The 19,935-nt window shown below is 59.6% G+C and overlaps 1 protein-coding gene across 4 annotated transcripts; it reads left to right on the forward strand.

Annotated features, from left to right (window-relative positions):
• Positions 1-1,918: 1,918 nt before the first annotated feature.
• On the forward strand, positions 1,919-16,396 carry TNFAIP2 (TNF alpha induced protein 2). Of its 4 annotated transcripts, none has more exons than XM_070249302.1 (12): positions 1,919-2,022; positions 5,832-6,205; positions 6,565-7,204; positions 9,444-9,558; positions 9,717-9,839; positions 10,043-10,143; positions 10,785-10,883; positions 11,440-11,563; positions 12,470-12,592; positions 12,807-12,962; positions 13,130-13,251; positions 14,632-16,396. In XM_070249302.1, the coding sequence occupies exons 2-12, from the start codon at positions 5,845-5,847 to the stop codon at positions 14,771-14,773; spliced, it is 2,106 nt and encodes a 701-aa protein (XP_070105403.1). In that variant the 5' UTR covers positions 1,919-2,022; positions 5,832-5,844; the 3' UTR covers positions 14,774-16,396. The 4 variants fall into 4 exon arrangements, with proteins under 4 accessions (XP_070105403.1, XP_023484220.2, XP_023484222.2 ...); XM_023628452.2 differs by lacking the exon at positions 1,919-2,022 and adding an exon at positions 3,624-4,124; XM_023628454.2 differs by lacking the exon at positions 1,919-2,022 and adding an exon at positions 3,624-3,944.
• Positions 16,397-19,935: the final 3,539 nt, after the last annotated feature.

The raw sequence follows: 19,935 nt of genomic DNA on the forward strand, positions 1-19,935 counted from the left end.
CTGGTCAGCTGTCTTGGCCATCCCGTGGTCCCCGGGGAGGTCAGCTGACTCTGGCCAACGTCTGCTGCAGCTGCAAATGACCCTGAGCAAGTGACTTCCCCTCTCAGGGAAGGCTGGGTGGCTACGGGGACCCTGGCCTCAAGGCCTCAACCTTTGTATCCACTTACGTCTCTGAGACTCAGTTTCCTCATCTGTCAACAGGGGATACAACAGCTCTATCCAGTGCAGTTAGGGAGTGCGGCATCCCAGGGAAACAGGAGGCCTTAGGAAGGGTCGGAGGTCAGGTGATGGCCTGAGACGTGAGGGAGAAGCAGAATGGGAGAATGCGGTTGGCGCACTGGGAAGTGCAAGTCATCTTGCAGAGGGAAGTGGGCTGGGGTTGCTGGGGGACATCCTGGAATGCCTTGGTTTCCCAGGTCTAAGGAGCCCACCCCACAGTCAGCACTGCTCTTGTGACCAAGGCCACTGGCCAAGCCTTCTGGCCAAGTCCCCCTGGTGTAGCCAGGCCTGGTGACCGCAGTCCCTTCGTTCCTGTGCGATCTTGCACCTGGCCTTTGCGCCTGTTGGCCCCTGCGCCTGAATGCACTCCTTCCACTTTCCACTTCCCCCTCTTCCAGGGAGCTTGTGTCAGCAAGGCTCTCAGGCAGCCCCAAGGTGGAATAGAGGGAGGAACGTTAGTCACGCACTGCCCTGTATTATTCTCTGGCCCCACCCACTGGGCTGCCAGAACTGGAGGCGCCCCTCCTGCTGCCCCACAGGGTGAGGGTGAAGACTAAAAATTAATTGACAGAACAAGGTCATGACAGACAGTGGGAAATCACTGGGGGAGAAGCAATATAGCATGGTGCTCAGTGAAAGGGCTCCCAGAAACACCACTGACTGGCACCTGACTGGACCTATCTGTGCCTCAGTTTCCTCATTTGTGAAAAGGGAATAATTGAGGAGTACTCATTTCATAAGATTGTCTGATGCGATCAGTTCACGCTTGCAGAGCACCTGGAGCCTGGCACTTGTGGAGGTCAACAAAAGTCAGCTGTCTGCCCAAAAGAACTGAAAGCAGGGTGTGGAAGAGATCTTTGTACGCCCATGTTCATAGCAGTGTTATTCACAGTGGCCAAAAGGTGGCGGCAACCCGTGTCCCTCAACAGATAAATGGATAAACAATCAAATATTACTCAATCTTAAAAAGGAAGGAAAATCTGACACATGTTACAACTTAGACAAACCTTGGCAACATTATGCTGAGTGAAATAATCCAGTCACAAAAGACAAATACTGTTCTGATTCCACTTCCAAGAGCTCTTCAGAGTAGTCCGTTTTATAGAGACAGAAAGCAGAATGGTGGTCCAGGGGCTTCGGGGGGGGCGGGGGGGGGAAGCGCAGTTAGTGTTGAATGGGGACAGTTTCTGTTTTGTAAGGTAAAGAGTTCTCTGGATGGATGGTGGTGATGGTTGCATAACAGTGTAAATGTACTTAATGCCATTGAGTGTATACTTAACATGGTCAAAATGCTAAATTTTATGTTATGTATATTTTACCACAATTTTTAAAAAAATCAGCTGTCGTTTCTGGGCAGAGGGAAGGGAGGCAGAGTCACATGTGTCGTGTTCTCCAAGGCCCTGTGTTGTGTGCAGGTAGCTGACCATGGCTCCTGGCCAGGTGCTGGCATGTTTGACTTCTGGGTTGACCTGGAGCGTCTACTGTCAGTCTGCTCCCGCCTGCTGCCCTCCCGCCAGGTGGAGCCAGGCTGCTGCCCCAAGCCTGGCCCCTGGGAGGTGGGGAATGGGCAGCAGCTGGCCAGGAACACTCCCAACCAGCAGTTGAGGCTCATTTCCTGCTGACAGTGGAATTCTTGGCTGGCCTGTGACTCCCTCTGGAAGTGTCTGGCTCTTGGGGACGGTTTCCTCATCTGTCAAGAGGGAGTAAGAACAGCTCCTGCCCTGTCGGCCCCACTGACTGTCATCACTTGGCCCTCTCTGCAGCCCCATTTCCAGAGGATTTCCCTTGTGTTGGGGGCTTCAGGTACGTGAGTCTCTTGACCTCATGCCTGAACTCAGGGGAAGGGGAAGTGACTGGTGCAACCACAAGGGGAAGGCAGCTCTTCCCAACCCTAGGCTGCTGCTCAGGGTGAGGCTGTGCAGAGGACGCTCCGGCCAGCGGGTAGCTGGGGACGAGGTTGGCGGCTCAGCACCTGCCCTGTCATTCCTGGCCCTGCTGATCAGGGTCCCGGGCTCTGAGGGGATGGTGGGGTCTGCAGGCCTAACAACCTCGCCCTCCTCCCCCAGCCCCGGAGAGCTGCAGATTCTCCAGCGATTTCCCAATCTGTTTGGGGTTAGGAGAGGAGGCCTGGCAGGAAAGTAGGGGGATTGCACAATGAGGCACAGAAGGCAGCCATGGAGGCAGCAAGCCAGGCCCCCTGGGTTCTTCTCATCGCCTCTGGCTGGGTGAACCCAGGGCGCCTGGCCTTTACTCTCCCCATCTGTGCATGGAATGACCCTCCCAACCCAGGGGTGCTGTGGCTCTGCTGGCTCTTCTGAAAAATGTCGCCCCCCGGGCCTCAGGAAGAGAAGAGGTGGAGTCCATCTTACTGCCACCTCCTGAATCCCTCCTCCCCCTCCCTGCAAGCCCCCCAGGGACAGGATCCATGTCCAAGCCCCAACCTGGCACTTGGCCACCACTCCCACAGAGGAAGAGGAAGTTCTCAGTCCTCAGGGGCACCCCCAGCTCCCCCCACCCCACCCACTTGGCCATCCCTCCCAGGCCTCAGAGATCTGTGCCCAGGCCCATGGAGGGGAGAACCAGTGGGGAGGGGGAGACCGCTGGGTGAATTTGTGTGCCAACAAAAGAGAGGGAGGAGCAGAGGCTCTAGCAAGGAGCGAAAGGGAAGCTGGTGCCCAGTTGGGAAATTCCTGAGTGACATGGTCCTTTCCAGAGGGCAGAAATTTATAGAATGTGAAATAGGGAAGGGGGTGAGTCCCTGATGGGCGTCATCCCATGACCGACCCAAAGAAACAGGGCATAGATGGAGAAACTGAGGCCCAGAAAGGGGTGTGACCTGCTGAAGACCACGCTGAATGAGGACAGAGCTGGGCCAAGTGATCTGGCATTGTGATGAGTGATGAGCCATTGGGGTCTCAGCCTTGTGCCATCCTGGCCAAGCCCCGGTCCCAGAAAGGGAAAGTGCTTCAGTGGAAATCTTACAGGCCTGGGTGTGGTTTACAACTCTGCTATTTACTGCCTGTGTGACCTGGGGCAAGTCACTTCACCTTTCTGAGCCATTTTCCCATTTCAAGCAAGGCTTGATAGTAAGAGTGTATGCAAGGCACCCAGCACGGGTGCTTTGTGAATAACTGACCATCCCTGCAGCCCCCTTTCTCTTAGGGCGCCTCCTCCAGGAAGGCCCTCTGCTCGTGCCTCTGTGTGGCCATAGAGATACTCAGGGTGGGAACACTCTCCTCAGAGGGGCGATCCTCAGGGTGGCTAAGCGAGTTAGGGTGGGACCGTCCCTATCGCCCGGAACTGGAGTGAGTGCTGGCTCTGTGACGCGGGTAAGTGGTCCTGATCGCGGGGGGCCCCTTCCAGGCAGCCAATCAGAAGCCGTCGTCGGACAATGGGTCAGCGCCAGACTGATGCCTGTTGGCCCTGGATGCTGCTCCCCGCGCCCCATGCACCCCGGCAACGCTCCGCTAGCCCTGCCTCCGCGCCCCCACCACCCCGCCCCGGCTGGTGGGAGGTAGTGACCCCTGCCTGCTGGACAGGCCCAGCACCGCCGCGGGGGCCGCGCGCGACACCGGACCCAGGCAGCCCCCGCCACACTCTGCCTTGGCCTCCGCCCGCGGGTTTTCCGCGGCTGTGGTGGGCGGGGCGGGCCGGACGGGGCGGAGTCCGGACTATTTCAGGCAGCGCCCGGCTGTGCCGTGAGAGGGACAGCGGGCCCCGACACAGTGAGTGACCTCCGTCCGCCGTGCGTCCGTCCTCTCTGCTCCGCGCGCCCCCAACCCGCCGCGACCCCGAGGCCCCCGCCGGATCCCCCCGCTGGAGCGGCCGGCGCGGCGGAAGGGACCACAGGGTTGGGGACCCAGGCCTCCAGCAGCCCCACTTCTAGAGAAACTGAGGCCCCTGCGGTGAGCTGCTGTGCGTCGGGGCGCAGACGGCCCGGGTTTGGCGCTCCCAGCTTAGGACTCTGTCTTGCAAAAGGCAGGGAGGGAGGGGCTGTGGGGAAAGGCACAGGGGTCTCCCTTTCTTTCGCAGTAGGAATGGGGGGCGGCTGACCGGGTGACATAGGCCAAGTCACTCCGCCTGCCTGTACCTGGGTGTCCTCCCCTGGGGGATGGGTGCCTATCTGGCCCAGCACAGGAGGAGCCAGGCACAGAGGCTGTGGGAGGCTTTGTGGACCTCAACCCTGACTGGGAAGGAGGGTGAGGGGTGTGTGTGCCTGGGGAGCAGCTGGGAGGACTGGAGGGGGTGCCACTGTTGGACCCCAGGCTGTGGCCACACAGTATGACTCTGAGCAGGCCCCTTCCTGTCTCAGTGTGCCCAGCCAAGAGCCCTGGCTTAAAGGGATGCCTCTCCTGTCCTCTGCTGCACCTGGGCACTGAGGTGGGCCTGACAGACACAGGGACACAGGACTTACACCCTGACTGGGGCCCGGATAGGTGCTGGCACTCGGCTGTGTGATTTTGCCACATCCTCTCAGCAGCACTGGGAGGTGGAGGTCCTCCTCCCCATTTCACAGATGGAGAAACTGAGGCCTATGAAGGAAGGGGTATCCAGTCCACACACTAGTGAGTGGCCCAGCTGAGCCCACAGCCATTTCGTTTCTCTTTCCACTGCACCAGCTGCCTCTGACAGTCAAGGCCTGGGACAGGGCCAAGGGGCTGCTGCAGGACCTCAAAGGGTGGGGAGCATTTGGTGCCACAGAGGCCAGGAGGCAGCAATGCCATGTGGGGACCTGCAGGAGCCGGGTCTGGAGGTCAGATAGAGCCTAGCATGTGTGGGGACCGGGGAGGTAGGGCGCAGTGCGGGCAGAGGGGAGGCTGGTGGGCAGCACTGCTGATCAGGGTGGCCCTTTCCTTCACCCCACCAAGAGAACAGAGGTGGGGCCTGGGCGCAAAAGGTGGGGCTGAATAGCCTCAGCCAACTGGCCACACCAGCTCCTCGGGGTGTGTGACATGAAAATGGGATGGACTGGGAGGGGAAGCTGGGGCAGTGGGTAGGTGGGCAGAAGTGCCCAGATCTTGGCTTTGGGGCTCCCTAGAGCACCCCCTGGTTGGTCCTGGAGTGGAACTTCCAGCCCAAATGGCACAGGGGAGGCAACTGAGGCCCAGCAGTGTAGGACTCTGCCTAGGGCACCTGGTGAAGCCAGTGGGAGTGAGGAGCTACCCAGGTTTCCTGGCCCCCAAGTGGCTCTGGCCAAGCTTGGGATGAGCCCTTGGAAGCATGGGACAAGGCAGCTGGGCTGGTGGGGAGGCAGTAGGGGCTATGAGAGTGCAACAGGGCTAATCTGAGCCTCCATACCTGCTATGTGCTTGGGGCAAGCACCCCCCACTCCCCTGCCTCAATTTCTCCTTCTGAATGCTGGATCATCCCATCTGCCTTGCAGGACTGTGGCAGGGGGGAGTCAAAGTCACCGTGTTGCATGAGGCATGAGTTGGTGCATTTCTGTCGGTGGAGTATGGCCAGAGCTCTGGTGGTCATATGGAGGAGAACAGATCAAGCATGCTCAGTGCTGTCACCATGGCCAGCCATGTGCTTGGGCCTGGAGCTGGGAGCTGGGGCCTGCCTGCTGCGACAACTGACCCTTTCATTCCTTCCTCCCCTCCAACCTACAGGCTGAGCAGGGTGATGCTGAAGATGATGACCTTCTTCCAAGGCCTTCCAGGCCAGCAGCCTGTGCCAGGGACCCTTGACTTTCCCAGAAGGCCCCAGAAGTTGTCCTCCACGTCAGAGGCCGAGTCAGAGGCCTCCATGTCAGAAGCCTCCTCTGAGGACCTGGTGCCACCCTTGGAGGCTGAGGTAACCCCCGATAGGGGCAAGGAAGAGGCTGTGAAGAAGAAGAAGAAGAAGCCAAAAGGACTAGCCAACATGTTCAGCGTCTTCACCAAAGGGAGGAAGAAGAAGGGGCAGCCCAGCTCAGCAGAGCCAGAGGGCCCCCCCGAGTCTGCGCCCGGGCTGGGTGGCCAGTCGCCAGGCCAGCTGCCCACAGGTAGGCTGGGGCCCCAGGTTGGGTTGGGTTCTCGGGTCAGAGCTGGCCAGGGCCTGGGCAGGGCTGGGCTCATCGGAGTGGATGGCCCACGCACCTAGGACACGGAGAGGGCAGGAAAGATGGGCCTGGAGGTGTCTCAACTCCGGCTTTCACCTGCCCCCTGGGATCTTGGGGGCTGGGAGTAGGCCGACCGGGCTTCAGTTCTGTATGGGACACCGACACCCCTGTTTCAGTGAATCACTCCACCTTTGGGGTCTCAGCCTGCTCCCATGTGGGTGCCGTGGGAGGTGACATTCCCCGCCGCCTTGCTGTGGGTCCCCGGGCCCAGTGCTAATGCGGGGTTCTGGTTCTGGCCGCAGTGGAGGAGCTCAAGGCGGACCTGGAGCGCGGGCGGCTGGAGGCGGCGCGGCCGCTGCTGGCGCTGGAGCGGGAGCTGCAGGCGGCGGCGGCGGCGGGAGGCGCCAGCCAGGAGGAGCTGGTGCGGCGCCAGAGCAAGGTGGAGGCGCTGTACGCGCTGCTGCGCGACCAGGTGCTCGGCCTGCTGCGACGGCCGCTGGAGACGGCGCCCGAGCGGCTGCGCCAGGCGCTGGCCGTGCTGGCCGAGCAGGAGCGCGAGGACCGCCAGGCGGCGGCGGCGGCCGCAGGGTCTGGGCCCTCAGTGCTGGCCGCCACGCGCCCGCGGGGCTGGCTGCAGCTGTGGCGGCGCGACGTGGCGCAGGCGGCCGAGGAACGCCTGGGCCGGCAGCCGGCCGAGGGCTCCGAGGGCCGCTCGGAGGCCGAGCGCATCTTCCTGCACATGGGCCGCACCATGAAGGAGGACCTGGAGGCCGTGGTGGAGCGGCTGAAGCCGCTGTTCCCCGCCGAGTTCGGCGTCGTGGCGGCCTACGCCGAGAGCTACCACGAGCACTTCGCGGCCCAGCTGGCGGCCATGGCGCAGTTCGAGCTGTGCGAGCGCGACACCTACATGCTCCTGGTCTGGGTGCAGAACCTCTACCCCAAGTGAGCCTGCGGCGCCGGGGCTCCAGGGTGCTGGGCTGGGGCCTCCTCCGGAGGGAGGGGCCTGGTCTGCGCGGGGCGGGAGTGTCACGATGTTCAGGGAGCAGGTTTTTAGAGAGGTCACTGGGGGCAGTCTCCGGGTGGGAGAAGGCCAGGAGGAGGCCTGGACTCAAAGGGGCAGGACCTGCACTGGGTCTGCTTTCACTCGGAATCCTTAATTTCCTAGGCCTCAGCCACATTCTGCAGTTGGTGAACTGAGGCACAGACAATGCCAGAGACTTCATCATTCATTCATGAGCTCCTAGTCTGGGGAGGGTGTGAGGCAGTGACAATCTAGAGCAGGGCTGCGGCAGAGGAGGCCAGGGTCTGAGAGAGCCCAGGGCAAGGTCAGTTGAGGAAGCCAGCCCAGAGGAGGAGGAGCAGGTATCAAATTCTGCCACTGACAGGAGCCAATGTCCTGCTCTGGGCAGCTTACGGTCTAATAGAAGTGAGGGAGTGAGGCACAGAAGGAGGCAGAGGGAGTCATCTTCCAGGCCTGAGGCTGAGCAGAGAGACGTCCTGGGAGCTGTGCAGAGCTTGTCAGTCTTTGGATTTATCCGGCAGGTTATGGGGGTGCTCCCAGGCAGGACAGTGAGCAGGGGTGGAATAGGGCCATGTAGCCTGTTAGAAAGATCCCCGTTGTGAAGGGTCTCCCAGTGAGCCCATGGCAGAGCTGGGTTCTGGCCACCAAGGCCTGGAGCTCCTCAGGTGGGAGGCTGGCTGTGCCAACAGAGGGTACCTGTACCAGCTGAGTACGGCCTCAGACAGCCCCCGGAATCTTGTTACCCAGACTCCATGGATCCCTGAGCATGCCTGTCATTTGCACAAGCTGGATGGGGAGACAGTTGTATTGCTGTGTGGAAATGCCCAGGGCATGGGAGGCCAGGGGTTCCTATAGGGGCTGCCCCCAGCCTGAAGTGTAAAGTCTGCAGCAAGCCTGGAGGTGTAGACAGTGTGAGCAGTGTCTGAAGGTCTCAGAAACCCATCTGAGTGACAGATGGGCTCAGCTGGTGCTGGTGGGTCAGCCTCCACTGGGGGGCTGGAGGAAGGACCCCATGGGGTCGGGGGTGAGGAGTCAGCAGGGCTAGGGAAATTGGCACAGGGCAGGGCTGCAGGAGAGACAAGCCAGCCCTGAGCCAGTTCCTTCTTCCTTGTCCTGACTCACCAGGAAATGCCAGGCACCAGCACCTCTGAGGTCAGCCTTCCTGTCCCAGTGACCTAGGGGGCTAGTCTGGGGCCCACTCGGGTCAGTGCAGCAGGAAACGGGGGCCAGCTGAGTACAGAGCCCTGAGGAGGGGGAGTCCAGGAAGGCATTGTCGAGGCCTGTCTAGCCAGAAATGCAGGGAGCAAAGGGACGCAGCTGTGTCCAGGCTGGGACAGGGCACAGAGGGCCATTCTGGAACTTCCAGGCAGACAAAAGCTCCAGAGAAAGTCCGGGCTGGGCAGTCCCCGGTGGCTTAGGGATCCCACAGAGGCACCACAAGAGTGAGTGGAGACGCCTCCATGGAGCAGTTCAGAGGGGAGAGGGGGCAGCCCTTCCTGCTCAGACTGGCACACCTTCTGGGGGCAGCAGCGCCAGCCTGGGGGGTTGTGTGGCACAGGGCTGGCAGAATCTAAGCCCGCAGAGCTGGAGGGCAGGGAGGAGATGGAGTGGAAAGGAGGCCGAGAGAAGGCGACTGGTCCCCTGGCTGCTCCCTTGAGGAGCTGGGTTTTATCTGTGTGAGAGGGGAGGCCTTAGAGCAGGGAGGAGATCAGATCTGAAAGGTGGTTCTGCCTGCTGGGCGGAGGAGGGGTTTTTGGGGACGAGGGCAGAAGCAGGGAGACTGGGGAGAACGCTCCTGCAAGGAGCCAGGTGAGAGAGGGTGGTGGCTGGGCATCGGGCTGGGGTGGCTTGAGGCTGATCAACTGCGGCGGCGGGGGCGGGGGGTGGGCAGTATTTTGGAGCAGAAGAAGATGAGGGGTGAGAGAGTAAGTAAGAGGAGACACGACGATCCCAAGGTGTTTGGCCTGAACCAGACTGAGCAGATGGAAGGCTGCTCATCGGAGGCGGAGAAGCAGGGATCTTCTCCGAGGGGAATGTGGGGAGGAGGGCAACATAGACTTCTGGGCCTGCCAGGGACCCAGGCTGAGGAGGTGGGCTCCTGCTTGAGTGATGGTGCTGCGTGGGCGCAGTTTTCCTCATGCCAGCCCCCTCTGCCCACAGTGACATCATCAACAGCCCCAAGCTGGCGCACGAGCTGCAAGCACTTGGGCTTGGGAGCCTCCTGCCCGCCGGGCAGATCCGGCAGCTGGAGGCCACGTTCCTGTCCAGCGAGGTGGTGAGTCTAGCACCAGGGCCGGGACAAGGGAGGGACGGGAAGGAAGCAGGGAGGAGACTCGGGGACAGACCGGACGTGGGCAGGGAGCCTGGCAGGGACTTCCATGTGCGCAGGGTGATGGGCTCCGTGCTACCCTGACCCGCCCCTCCTCACCCCAGGCCAGTGTGAAGGAGATGATGGCCCGCGCCCTGGACCTGGAGTCGCAGCGCTGGGCCCAGGATGTGGCCCCCCAGAGGTTGGACGGCCACTGCCACAGTGAGCTGGCCATTGACATCATCCAGGTAGCACACCCTGCCCCTCGTGTACATATACAGCTAGTGTGTGAGCAAACCGTGTAGGGCACAGAGCCCACACCAGTCCATCCTTGTGTGCACACACATGCCCGCCTCTCAGCACCCCCACCTTGTTCCAGTATACTCCCCGCTGCCCCTGCCCCAGCTCTAGTCCTGGTGGGCCCCTGCTCAGCTCCCCCTCCCCTCTCCAGATCATCTCCCAGGGCCAGGCCAAGGCCGAGAGCATCAACCTGGAGCTGGGCCTGCAGATAAAGCACATGCTGCTGGTGGAGCTAGCTGCGTTCCTGAAGAGGTGGGTGTGTGTGCTCGTGTGCACAGGAGGGGGTCCCTGCAGCCACCTCTCTCAGGGCCAGCACCCTTCCTTCGTGCCCCAGGTGGGGATCCAAGCTAGATCAGCACCCGCTCCCTGCCCCTACAGTGTCTGTCATTATGAGCAGGAGTCCTCTCCCCCCTGTACCACCCACCCGGGCACCAGGTGATCTGACCACCCACCTCAGGAAAGCTCCCAGCTGAGCAGCCTCCAGCTACAAAGACGATGCCCCATGAGGGATGAGACCCTGGCCTCCTGTCAGGTGACACCCCCAGTCTCCACCCCCACAATTCTCTTGGCTGCCACCCTCCTAACCTCTGAGGACTCCTCCCTCCACCCTCCACCCACTCCAGTCTTCCAGCTATAGAGGGGGCCTGGGAGAAGGAGTGGGGGCAGCGGAGCAGGGCTGGCACCCTCTTGAGAGCTTTGTAGGGGCCCTGGCCCACCAGCCTTGGCCCTTAGCGTGTGAAGCCAGTTACATGGTGCTAGGGCTAGCGGCCTGCCCTGGGCTTCAGGGAGCCCATAACCGGAAAAGTGCTTTGTAAGCCCCATCTGGTAGGCTGGAGGCTGCTACTGTCTCAGCGTTTGTGCTGGTCCTGATGTGCCCCTTCCCATTTCACCAGCTACCAGCATGCCTTTGGTGAATTTCTGGAGAGGTGCAAACAGCTGAGAAATTACAGGGCCAATGTCATTGCCAACATCAACAACTGCCTGTCATTCCGGTGAGAGCTCTGGGAGGGGGTGCGGGAGTGGCAATCACTGGGCCGGCCAGCCCGCTGGAGAGAAAGGGGAGCGGAGGTGGAGGGGAGGGACAAGGGTGGGGTAGGGAGTGGGAGGTGCAGCTTAAGCAAAGATGGAAATTAAAATGAGCAAGGCCTGTGAGGAAATGAGCAGGGCCTGCAACCGCAGCAACAGCTGGGAGGTGGAGCATTCGTACAAAGGATTTGCTCCTTATAACAACCTCATGAAGTAGGTACAGTGATTATGGACATTAAGCAGATGAGCAAACTGGGGTGTGGAGAGGCTGGGCAACTTGCCCTGGGTTAGAAGAGGATGTGAGGTAGGCATGTGCTGGGGCAAGAAGGCTGGGCCCTGCCTCGGGAGCATGGATGGGATGACCTGGACTTGTTCCTGCAGGGAATGGGGAGCCATTGAGGGTTCTAGAGTGAAGAGATGGCTTAGGAAGATTTGCCTAGGGTTAACTGGCTCTGTGGGTATGGAGACTGAAGGCTGGGCAGGGCTGGTATGACCTCCCTGCCTCCCTCTGTGTCCTTCCAGGACATCCATGGAGCAGAAGTGGCAGACATCACAGGACCTCCCGAGCCACCTCCTGGGCCCACTGAGTGAACTCAAGAGTCACAGCTTTGACACCCTGCTCCAGAACCTGTTCGGGGACCTGAAGGTAGCTGGAGCCTCCTTCCCTGTGGAAAAGGCTGAACAGAGAGCTGGCGGGACAGTGGCTGGGAGGGTGCTCCAGCGGGGAGGAACAGCAGATGCAAAGACCTGGCACGTAGAAGGCATGGATGCGGCCAGCTGTCAGGAGGCTGGTGCTGTCCAGGTGACGGGGCCATGGAAGGCTCTTGACCTTGCCCCTACCACTTCAGCCTGGGGCTTGGCCTCAGAGAAGAAGCTTCAGTGCCCCTCCCCCACTTAGACTCAGCCCAGTTCCCCAAGTTTGCACACTTTTCCTCCACCTCTCCCAGAGCCTCCTGCCCAGGCCCGGTCCCTGTGCCTGACTCCCAGCTCTGAGCCTTTGGCAGCCACTGCCACATCCTCTGTGGGCCAAGAAATCCACCGAAACCCCCTGGTTCCTTTAGCAGAGGGTGAGGCAGGGGTCCCTGGAAAAAAAGAGGAGGGGTTCCTTGCCCACCCTCCATGGGAGCCCACCTTGTCCCCACTGCCCAGGGCAGGAGACTGTGGGTGGCCAGTGGTGGTGAAGGCCGGGCTGGGACCCTGAATGAGTTGGCACCAGTCCTCACAGGCCCAGCCAAGCACAAGGCCTTGTTTATGCAGGAATTTATTTATTTAAGAAGGGGAGGTAGAAAAGGCCTCAGGGCAGGCGGATGGCTGTCCTGGCTCTGGAGTCCAGCTGGTGGACCTTGGAGTGGGGCACACAGACTCTGCCTCCACTTGCTGTCTGTGAACAGGGACCTGAGTTCTGCCCGGTTCTCTGGGAGTCCTTGAGATCCCCTCGCCCCTGCACTGGGCCACATGTGGCAGTGTGCGTGTGTCTGCGTGTGCATGTCTGGGGCTGGCGGCCCTTCCCCTGCAGGGCGTGACCAGACATGCTGTCCCTCTCTTGTGGCAGCCACTGTTCAAGAAGTTCACGCAGACCCGCTGGGCGGCCCCCACACAGACCCTGGAGGAAATCCTCTCCACCGTGGGCAAAAGGCTGCCCGAGTTCTCAGAACTGCATGACTGTTTCCGGCAGGTGAGGAGGTGCTGGGCTGGCGGCTGGGCCTGGCGGTGGGGGACAGTCTGGACACACACCCACAGACACATGTACTCGTACACAGACACACACGTATGCACTCCTTTGCTCTGGCATCTGCCCCTCCCTGGACTCCTGGCTTTGAGGCTTCGAGGGCAGTGGTGGCTCCCTGTCAGCGGATGGCTCACATGCCCCTGCCTGCTCGCCTCCCCAGGAGCTCATGGAGGTCGTCCACCTGCACCTGGTGAAGGAGTACATCATCCGCCTCAGCAAGCGGCGCCTGGTCCTCAAGACGGCAGAGCAGCAGGAGGAACTGGCGGGGCACATCCTGGCCAATGCCCAGCTCATCCAGGTCTTCTGCACACAGAATGTAAGCCCCTGCCTGCCCCTCCCAAGCCCCACTGGGATGGGCTGCCCCTCCCACAAGTCCCCTCTGGGCCTCTTGAAACCTGCTCACTTCTGACCTGAACCTCTGTGGGCCCCTGGGTGCCCTTCTGGGAATGGGCAGCCTCCTTCCAACCAGGCCTGTGCCTGCAGGGCTCCCCGGCGGCCTGGCTGCATCACGCCCTGCCCACGCTCGCTGAGATCATCCGCCTGCAAGACCCCAGTGCCATCAAGATCGAGGTGGCCACTTATGCCACCTCTTACCCAGACTTCAGGTGAGCACAAGGGTACCACAGGACCTGGGCAGTCAGCGTGGCCTTGCTGGACCCCACTGGAATCAGCCCCTCCTGGGCGGGTAAAGCTCAGATGGTGGCTATGACACTGCAGTCTCGGGAGCTAACCTTTGAAAGTGATGACTGACTGACTGTGCCAGGCACACGCTGCGGTCTTTACAGCACTTCAGCCATTTGATCCTCACTGTGACCCTGTGAGGCTGACCCTTTCCATCCCCATTTTACAGATGAGGGCTGGAGAGCTTAAGGACTGTGTCCAAGGTGACACAGCTAGTGAGTGGTAGTGCCAAGATGACAAAGCCAGGTAGTCTGGCTCCATCACCCACAGCCTTAGCCTTACGTGATACATGATACCGCCCCTCAGAGGGGAAATGGAGGCCAGAGATACCAAGGGTCTGCTAGAGGCTGTGGCAAGTCAGGCAAGCTGGGGTTTACCACTCAGCCTAAGGATCCTCGGGAGCTTGGATCTGGGCCCTGGGCCCTGCGGCCCCCGTTCCAGAGTGGAGGCCTAGCCCCTGGCTGCCTGAGGACCTGCTGAGCCAGGGACATTGTCTCTGGGCTGAGTCCTTGGACATGGTAGGGAAAGTCTGAACAGACCTTGAGTTGGAATGACCCAGTTTAGCCTAGTCCAGCTCCTTGCTAATCCACTCCACCCATCTACCCACCTATCCACACACCTACACATTCACCCATTCATCCACCCACCCATACAAGCACCCATCTACCCACCCATCTAGCTATCCATCTGCTCACCCACCAATCCACCTATCCGTCTATCCATCTACCCATCCACTCATCTATCTATCTATCCACCCATCCCACCAACAATTATTGAGTGGTCTCCTGCTGGGTGCCAGGCTCTGTTCTAGGCACCAGGATGCAATGATGTACAAGAAAGACCAGGTCTCAGTCCTCCTCACATAGCTTAGAGCTTACTCAGGTTAGCAATAGTGAAGTAATGAGTCAAAGAAATATATTTGCAAGTTGTAAAGATTGTTTAACCAAGGTGGTGATGACAGGAGGTGCTGACTTTAGAGATGAGAAAGCCTCCTGGGGGGTGACATTTTAGCTGAGACCTAAATGGTGAGAAAGAACTGCTCATGTCAAGAGTGTGGGGAAGAGCATTCCAGGAGGAACAGCCAGTGCAAAGGCCTGAGGTGGGTAGGAGCTTGGTGTGCTCTAAAGACGGACAGATAGCCAGTACTGCTAGAGCATGGTGGGCAAAGGAGAGTGAGGGCCCCTCGTGGGCAGGGGGTTGGCTGCAGGGCCCTGTGGCTCCAGCCAGGAGTCTGGGGAGCTGGGAAGGGGGATGAGCAGGGAGTTGGTGACAGGGCTGGACTGATGGCATGCTCTCCTTGCCAGCAAAGGCCACCTGAGTGCCATCTTGGCCATCAAGGGGAACCTGTCAAACAGTGACGTCAAGAGCATCCGGAGCATCCTGGACATCGACATGGGGGTGCACCAGCCCTTCAAGTCCCTATTTTCACTTATAAAGGTTGGTTAGCTTTTCTCGCCACCTGACCTGCTTGTGAGTGCCCAGAGAGCATCGGACACCACCCCACTTGGGGCAACCACCCTGCATGGGAGCCGTTCAGACCAGCACTGGCTTCCCAGCCCCTCATGGGCTTCCTGCCTTCTGCTGCTTCTGCCCAGCCCTGGCCAAGGTGCAGGCCCCTGGGAAGCTGGAATTGGACAGGCCTCAGTTTGTTTACCTGTCCAGCGGGAGTGGAGCACCCACTGTGGGGAGCCATTGAGGCAACACCTGAGGAACTCTTTGTAAATGACCGTCAATCATGCGGGCACTAAAGGAGGGAGACAGGAGTGAGAGTGGCCAGAGGCCAGACATCCTGGGTCACCTCCTGTCCATGGGGCCCTTCCACAGTCTGCCTCTTAACTGTCCTCCTCATGGCTGGGTCTGAGCGCCTTCCCAGCTGCCCAGGGCCAGGGGCCAAGCCTCGCCCATCCTGCTTCCTTCGGCCCAGGCTGTGAAGAGCTGGCCTCCTCAGGTCTGCAATCAAGGCAGAACTGGAAGGGAAAGAAGGAAAAGATGAGCTCTTATCTGGGGTCTGGAAAGGGGCGTGTGGGGTCATGTGGTGAGCTGGCGGCAGAGCCAGCATCAGAGCCCCCTCCAGATTGCCCCCCAGCCCATGCAGCTCAGACCCCGACCCCTCTCTGCATTCCCCTCGGGCTTCCCCTGAGCATGGCCCAGGAGGCCCAAGGACCTTCCCAGGTTCAGCCTGCTCCCATGCAGGGACAGGCCCAGCCTCCTTGAGTCCTCCACCTGGAAGTCAGGCTGAGGTCTGGGCAGGCAAGCTTGACCTCTGACCCCTTGGTGTCTCTATTAGTTTCCTATCACTGCTGTAACAAATTTCCACAGACTTAGAAGCTTAAAACACGAACTTGTCTTTCAGTTCTGGAGGTCAGAAGTCTGACATGGGTCTAGTGGGCTAAAACCAAGGCGTCGGCAGGGCTGGTTCCTTCTGGAGGCTCCAGAGGAATTTCCTTACTTTTGCCAGTTTTTAGGGGCCGCTCATATTCTTGGCCCCTAGCCTCCTTCCATCTTCAAAGCCAGCAATGGCTGGTTGAATCTTTCTCCCATCGCAGACCTCGGCCCTCCCCTTCTGCCCCACTCTTCTACTTTTAAGGGCCCTTTTGCTTCCCTCTGGCCCACCCAGATCATCCAGGATCAGCTCCCTAGTTTAAGGTCAGCTGATTAGCAACCTTAATACCACCTGCAATCTTAACACCCCTGGGCCATGGAACCTAACATAGTCCCCTGCCCTGGAGGGTGCCTTGTTCAACCCCAGGAAAACATGGTTCACTTACCCTCCCAGGCCTCTGCCTACTGAGGCCCTCAGCATGAGAAGGGGCACTTCAGACCCAGGCGTGCCCCAGCCACAAGGTACCCAGATGGGGTCTCGAGCCAGCTGTCTTGGGTTTGTCCCCCTCTTTCAGGTACTGCGGCTGGGAACTGGCCCGTGTAAATGGTGCACAAAGGCTCTTGTACAGTTGTAAGAGTTAGTGTGTTTAATGTTAATATTATTTTTGATAGTACTGCTTTTGTATATGTGGACTCAGGAGAGGATCTGGGTTTTTATAGCTTGATATAAAGCTGATTTCCAAAGTGGCTGTGGAGTGGTTTATTTTGGGAGCGGGGATGGGGCATCAGTGGCTTTCTCAGCCTCTTGGAGTCTGGGCAGACCCTGTTCTCCCAGGCCCTGTGTCGAATCCCCAGGGAGTCCAGCCCCACAGCCCTCCTGCCCCCTTCTCACCTGCAAGCAGGAGCTTGGGAAGGGTCTGCCTGTGGGGCATGGCCAGTCCCTCCACCCTTCTGTGCCTCAGTTTGCTTACCTGTGAATAGGGGATCGTGAGCAGGTTGGCCTCTCCCACAGTCCTTTACTGAGGATGAGGAGGGTGGACTCCAGGTAATTATTTCAACTCCATGCATAGGGCCCAGTGGGAACTAACTTCTTATTCCTGGAATTTAAGCTACAACTGTGATGGGGGAGCCCACCATCTGTATTCAGAGATGGCCCCCTCGCCAGGGAAGGGCTCTGCTCTGCACCCCTATCCTGGCCCAGGATTTGGGGAAGGCCGGAGTCCCCGGGGAGGGAAAGGGAGTTCACTCCGCAGAGCTGCGGGAGGGCCAGAGAGCCGCTGTGGAGTCTGGGGTCCTGCAGGAAGGGCTGGACGTCAGCTCCCTGCAGAGGGGCCTGGAGAGGGGAGGGGAGGCCCTTTCTGGTGAGTTCCATCTGTGGGGCCTATGGGGATGGGCTGAAGCCCGCGGCACAGTGGGAGCAAGGAGGGAGGAGGATGGCAGCCCCGGGAGACCCTGGTCGGGGGCGCCCCCGCAGCTGGGTGCGGGGTCCTGGCGGGTTTGAGTCTCTTGGAGAACGACGGCCTGGTGGGTTTCCTGCTTGTTCCTCCGGCAGAGGACCGGGGTGGGGGTGAGGGGTCAGGGAAGGGGACACAGAGCGCCCCTCCCTCATGGTACCGCCTGGACCCGCTGGGAGGAGAAACGGGGATCCAGGACCCGATGGGAGTTCTAAACGGATGGGGCAGACATGAACGGACCCACGGGGTGGATTTAGGCCTGAACGTGCCTAGCTGTGGCTGGGGAGGGCGGGAGTCCTTGGAGCGCAGCAGGCGGCGGCAGTGACCCTGGAGCCAGGCAACTCCCCTGGGGCCGCCCACGCGGCTCCTCTTGCCCACTGCGCCCACCACCCGCCCTCGGAAGGCCGCCGGCTCCAGGCTGGGCAAGCTGAGCTCGAGGAGGAAGGGGACGTGGGCGGCGGCGCCTCGGCGGTTCCTGCTGTTCCTGCCGTTCCTGTCGCCGAGGAGGGAGGAAGAGGCGCAAGGTCCCCCGCCCGAATCCCCAGCCCAGGCCAGCACCTTGGGTTCTACGTGAGTAACTTCCTCCTTCCTGCAGGAAGACCCCATTAAGGGAAGAATTTGCCCCAGAGTGGAAGAGTGAGTCACCGAGCGCAGGGGACAGAGGGAAGAGCCAGGACAGGAGGCCCTCTGCAGTCATTTGCTCTCCGTTTGTACAAGGACTTGGGGGCCCCAACCTCCCCTCCGCCCCTCCACTTCTGTAAACAGGAAGGGAAGCCACAGTCAATCGTGTGATGAACACTGACGGGGGTGGGGTGGGGGGGGGGTGGGGGGGGGGGGGACCTCCAACCCTCCCCCAACCCCTGCGTGGGAAGCGGCAGCGGGGAGGGCAGGCCAAGGCCCGCCCTGAAGGGCTGACTGTGCTGGGAGCACACAAGAAACACGCAGCAAGTAAATAAATAGTTCGGGTTCAAGTGCAGGGGCTGATGCAGTGGGGGTGACTCAGTGGAGATTAATTCCAGGCAGCTCCAGCTGTGGCTATGGGGAGTGCTCACTGAGGAGGGGACAACTGGTTGGGGACCCCAGACTCGACAAGGCCGTTTGCACAGACCTGGACAGAGCAGGGCAGGGGAAGAAAGGACAGGAGGGAGGAACTGGGAAGGGTCTGTGTTCTAGAAAGAGCTCCCAGGGCTGGGGTGGGTGAAGGTGGGGACCAGAGCCAGGCTCACCAAGGAGGCAGGCAGGGGGCCGAGTGGGGGGGGGTGGGGGTGGGGGTGGGGTCTGAGGGCCGTGGTGGGGGCTGGGAGTTGGGGCTCCCTCTAGCTGTAAAGGGAAAGCATTGGAGGGTTTTGAAGAGGGACTTTGGGGCTGATGTGCTGTATGACCTGAAAAGACCCCTCTGGCTGCTGTGTGGAGAATCAGGGGCAGACAGGAGTCCAGGAGATCCCTTAGCGGGTGCTGGGGTTCCCTGGAGGAGAGATGATGTCATAGATGAGGGCTGTGATGTGGAAGGAGACAAAGCTGGCTCTGGGGTGGGGTGTGAGGGAAGAGCAAGTCTCTGAACCACTGAAAAGACCCTAACCGAGCCAGAGGGACAGGCTGCTTCCTGGATGGGGAAGGCCTGGGGGGAGGGGAGAGCACCCAGGAGAAATCTGTGGAGTTAAGTTTGAGAGGTCTGCAGAAAGAGGGTGTGGCTCATTAGACTGTCTGAAACTCAAGTGGGTAACAACACTCTGGATGTGAGGCTGACGGCCACCAGGCGCTCTTGCTCACCACGCTGGGAGTGTAATTTTGCACAGCCCCTCTGGAGGACCATTTGGCAATATGCACCTGTGAACTAGCCATCCTCCTTCGAGGGCTGTATCTTAGCGATACTGTAGCATCCATGCAAATGATGCAGGTACCAGGCTCCTCACTTCGATTGTAGAAGGAAGATGTTGGAAACTCCCTGAATGTCCATCAGGAAACACCAGGGGAATGATCACTGTGAGCCCGAACAGTGGGCTCCTGTGCAGCCGTGAAAGATAATGGGAAGTTCTCTCTGCTCTGATGGGGACATTGTCCCAACACATAATGTTAAGGAGAAAAAAGCACAATGCAGAACAGTTTATGGTGTGCTGACTTCAAATAAATAAACGTGGAAAGAGATATACACATTTGTATTTGCCCCTGTGTGCATTAAGGCAGCCTGGAAGAATACACCAGGAACTAATAATAGTGATTGTTTGTGAGTGTACGTGCACAAAGGTGTGTGTGCGGGGGTGGGGAGGGAATGAGAGAGAAGGAGGGAGGGGAAGGCGTTGGGGAGGAGGGAGTTTGGAGGGAGGCAGAGGTTGGGAAAGAGATATTTCACTGTACATTCTGTTTTAATTTTTTATTATTGACCATGTGAATGTTATATGTCAACACTGTATAATCTGACATTTAACTCAGAAATGGCAGCAGGCGTTTCTGGAGAAGAGAGGAGATGAGACTTGCGCATCTCGGGGATGGGATTGTCCTCCGATGTTGAGCGCCCACTTGAAGTGGGTTTGTCAGCAGGCTGAGATTTTCTCCAGCCAAGTTCGGTGCTCAGGTGCCAGCCTGGAGTCCCAGGGTTGAGTTAATGGAGAACGTGGTTTGGTCAGGTGATCACACCAGGAGATGAGCAGAGCTAAGGTGTGAGACGGGCTCACCAGGAGAGGTTATAGCAATGGACCTGGGGTCTCAGCTGCTAGGAGGGTCAAGGGGATGTGAGAGAGTGAGGGGCTGTGAAATAGCACTGGGTCAGAGGACACGGTCTGGGGGCGGTAAAATACTGCTGTACAGTCGCAGGAGTGAGCGCAGGGACAGGAG

The sequence above is a fragment of the Equus caballus genome, chromosome 24 (assembly GCF_041296265.1).
Source record: "Equus caballus isolate H_3958 breed thoroughbred chromosome 24, TB-T2T, whole genome shotgun sequence".
NCBI lineage: Eukaryota > Metazoa > Chordata > Mammalia > Perissodactyla > Equidae > Equus > Equus caballus.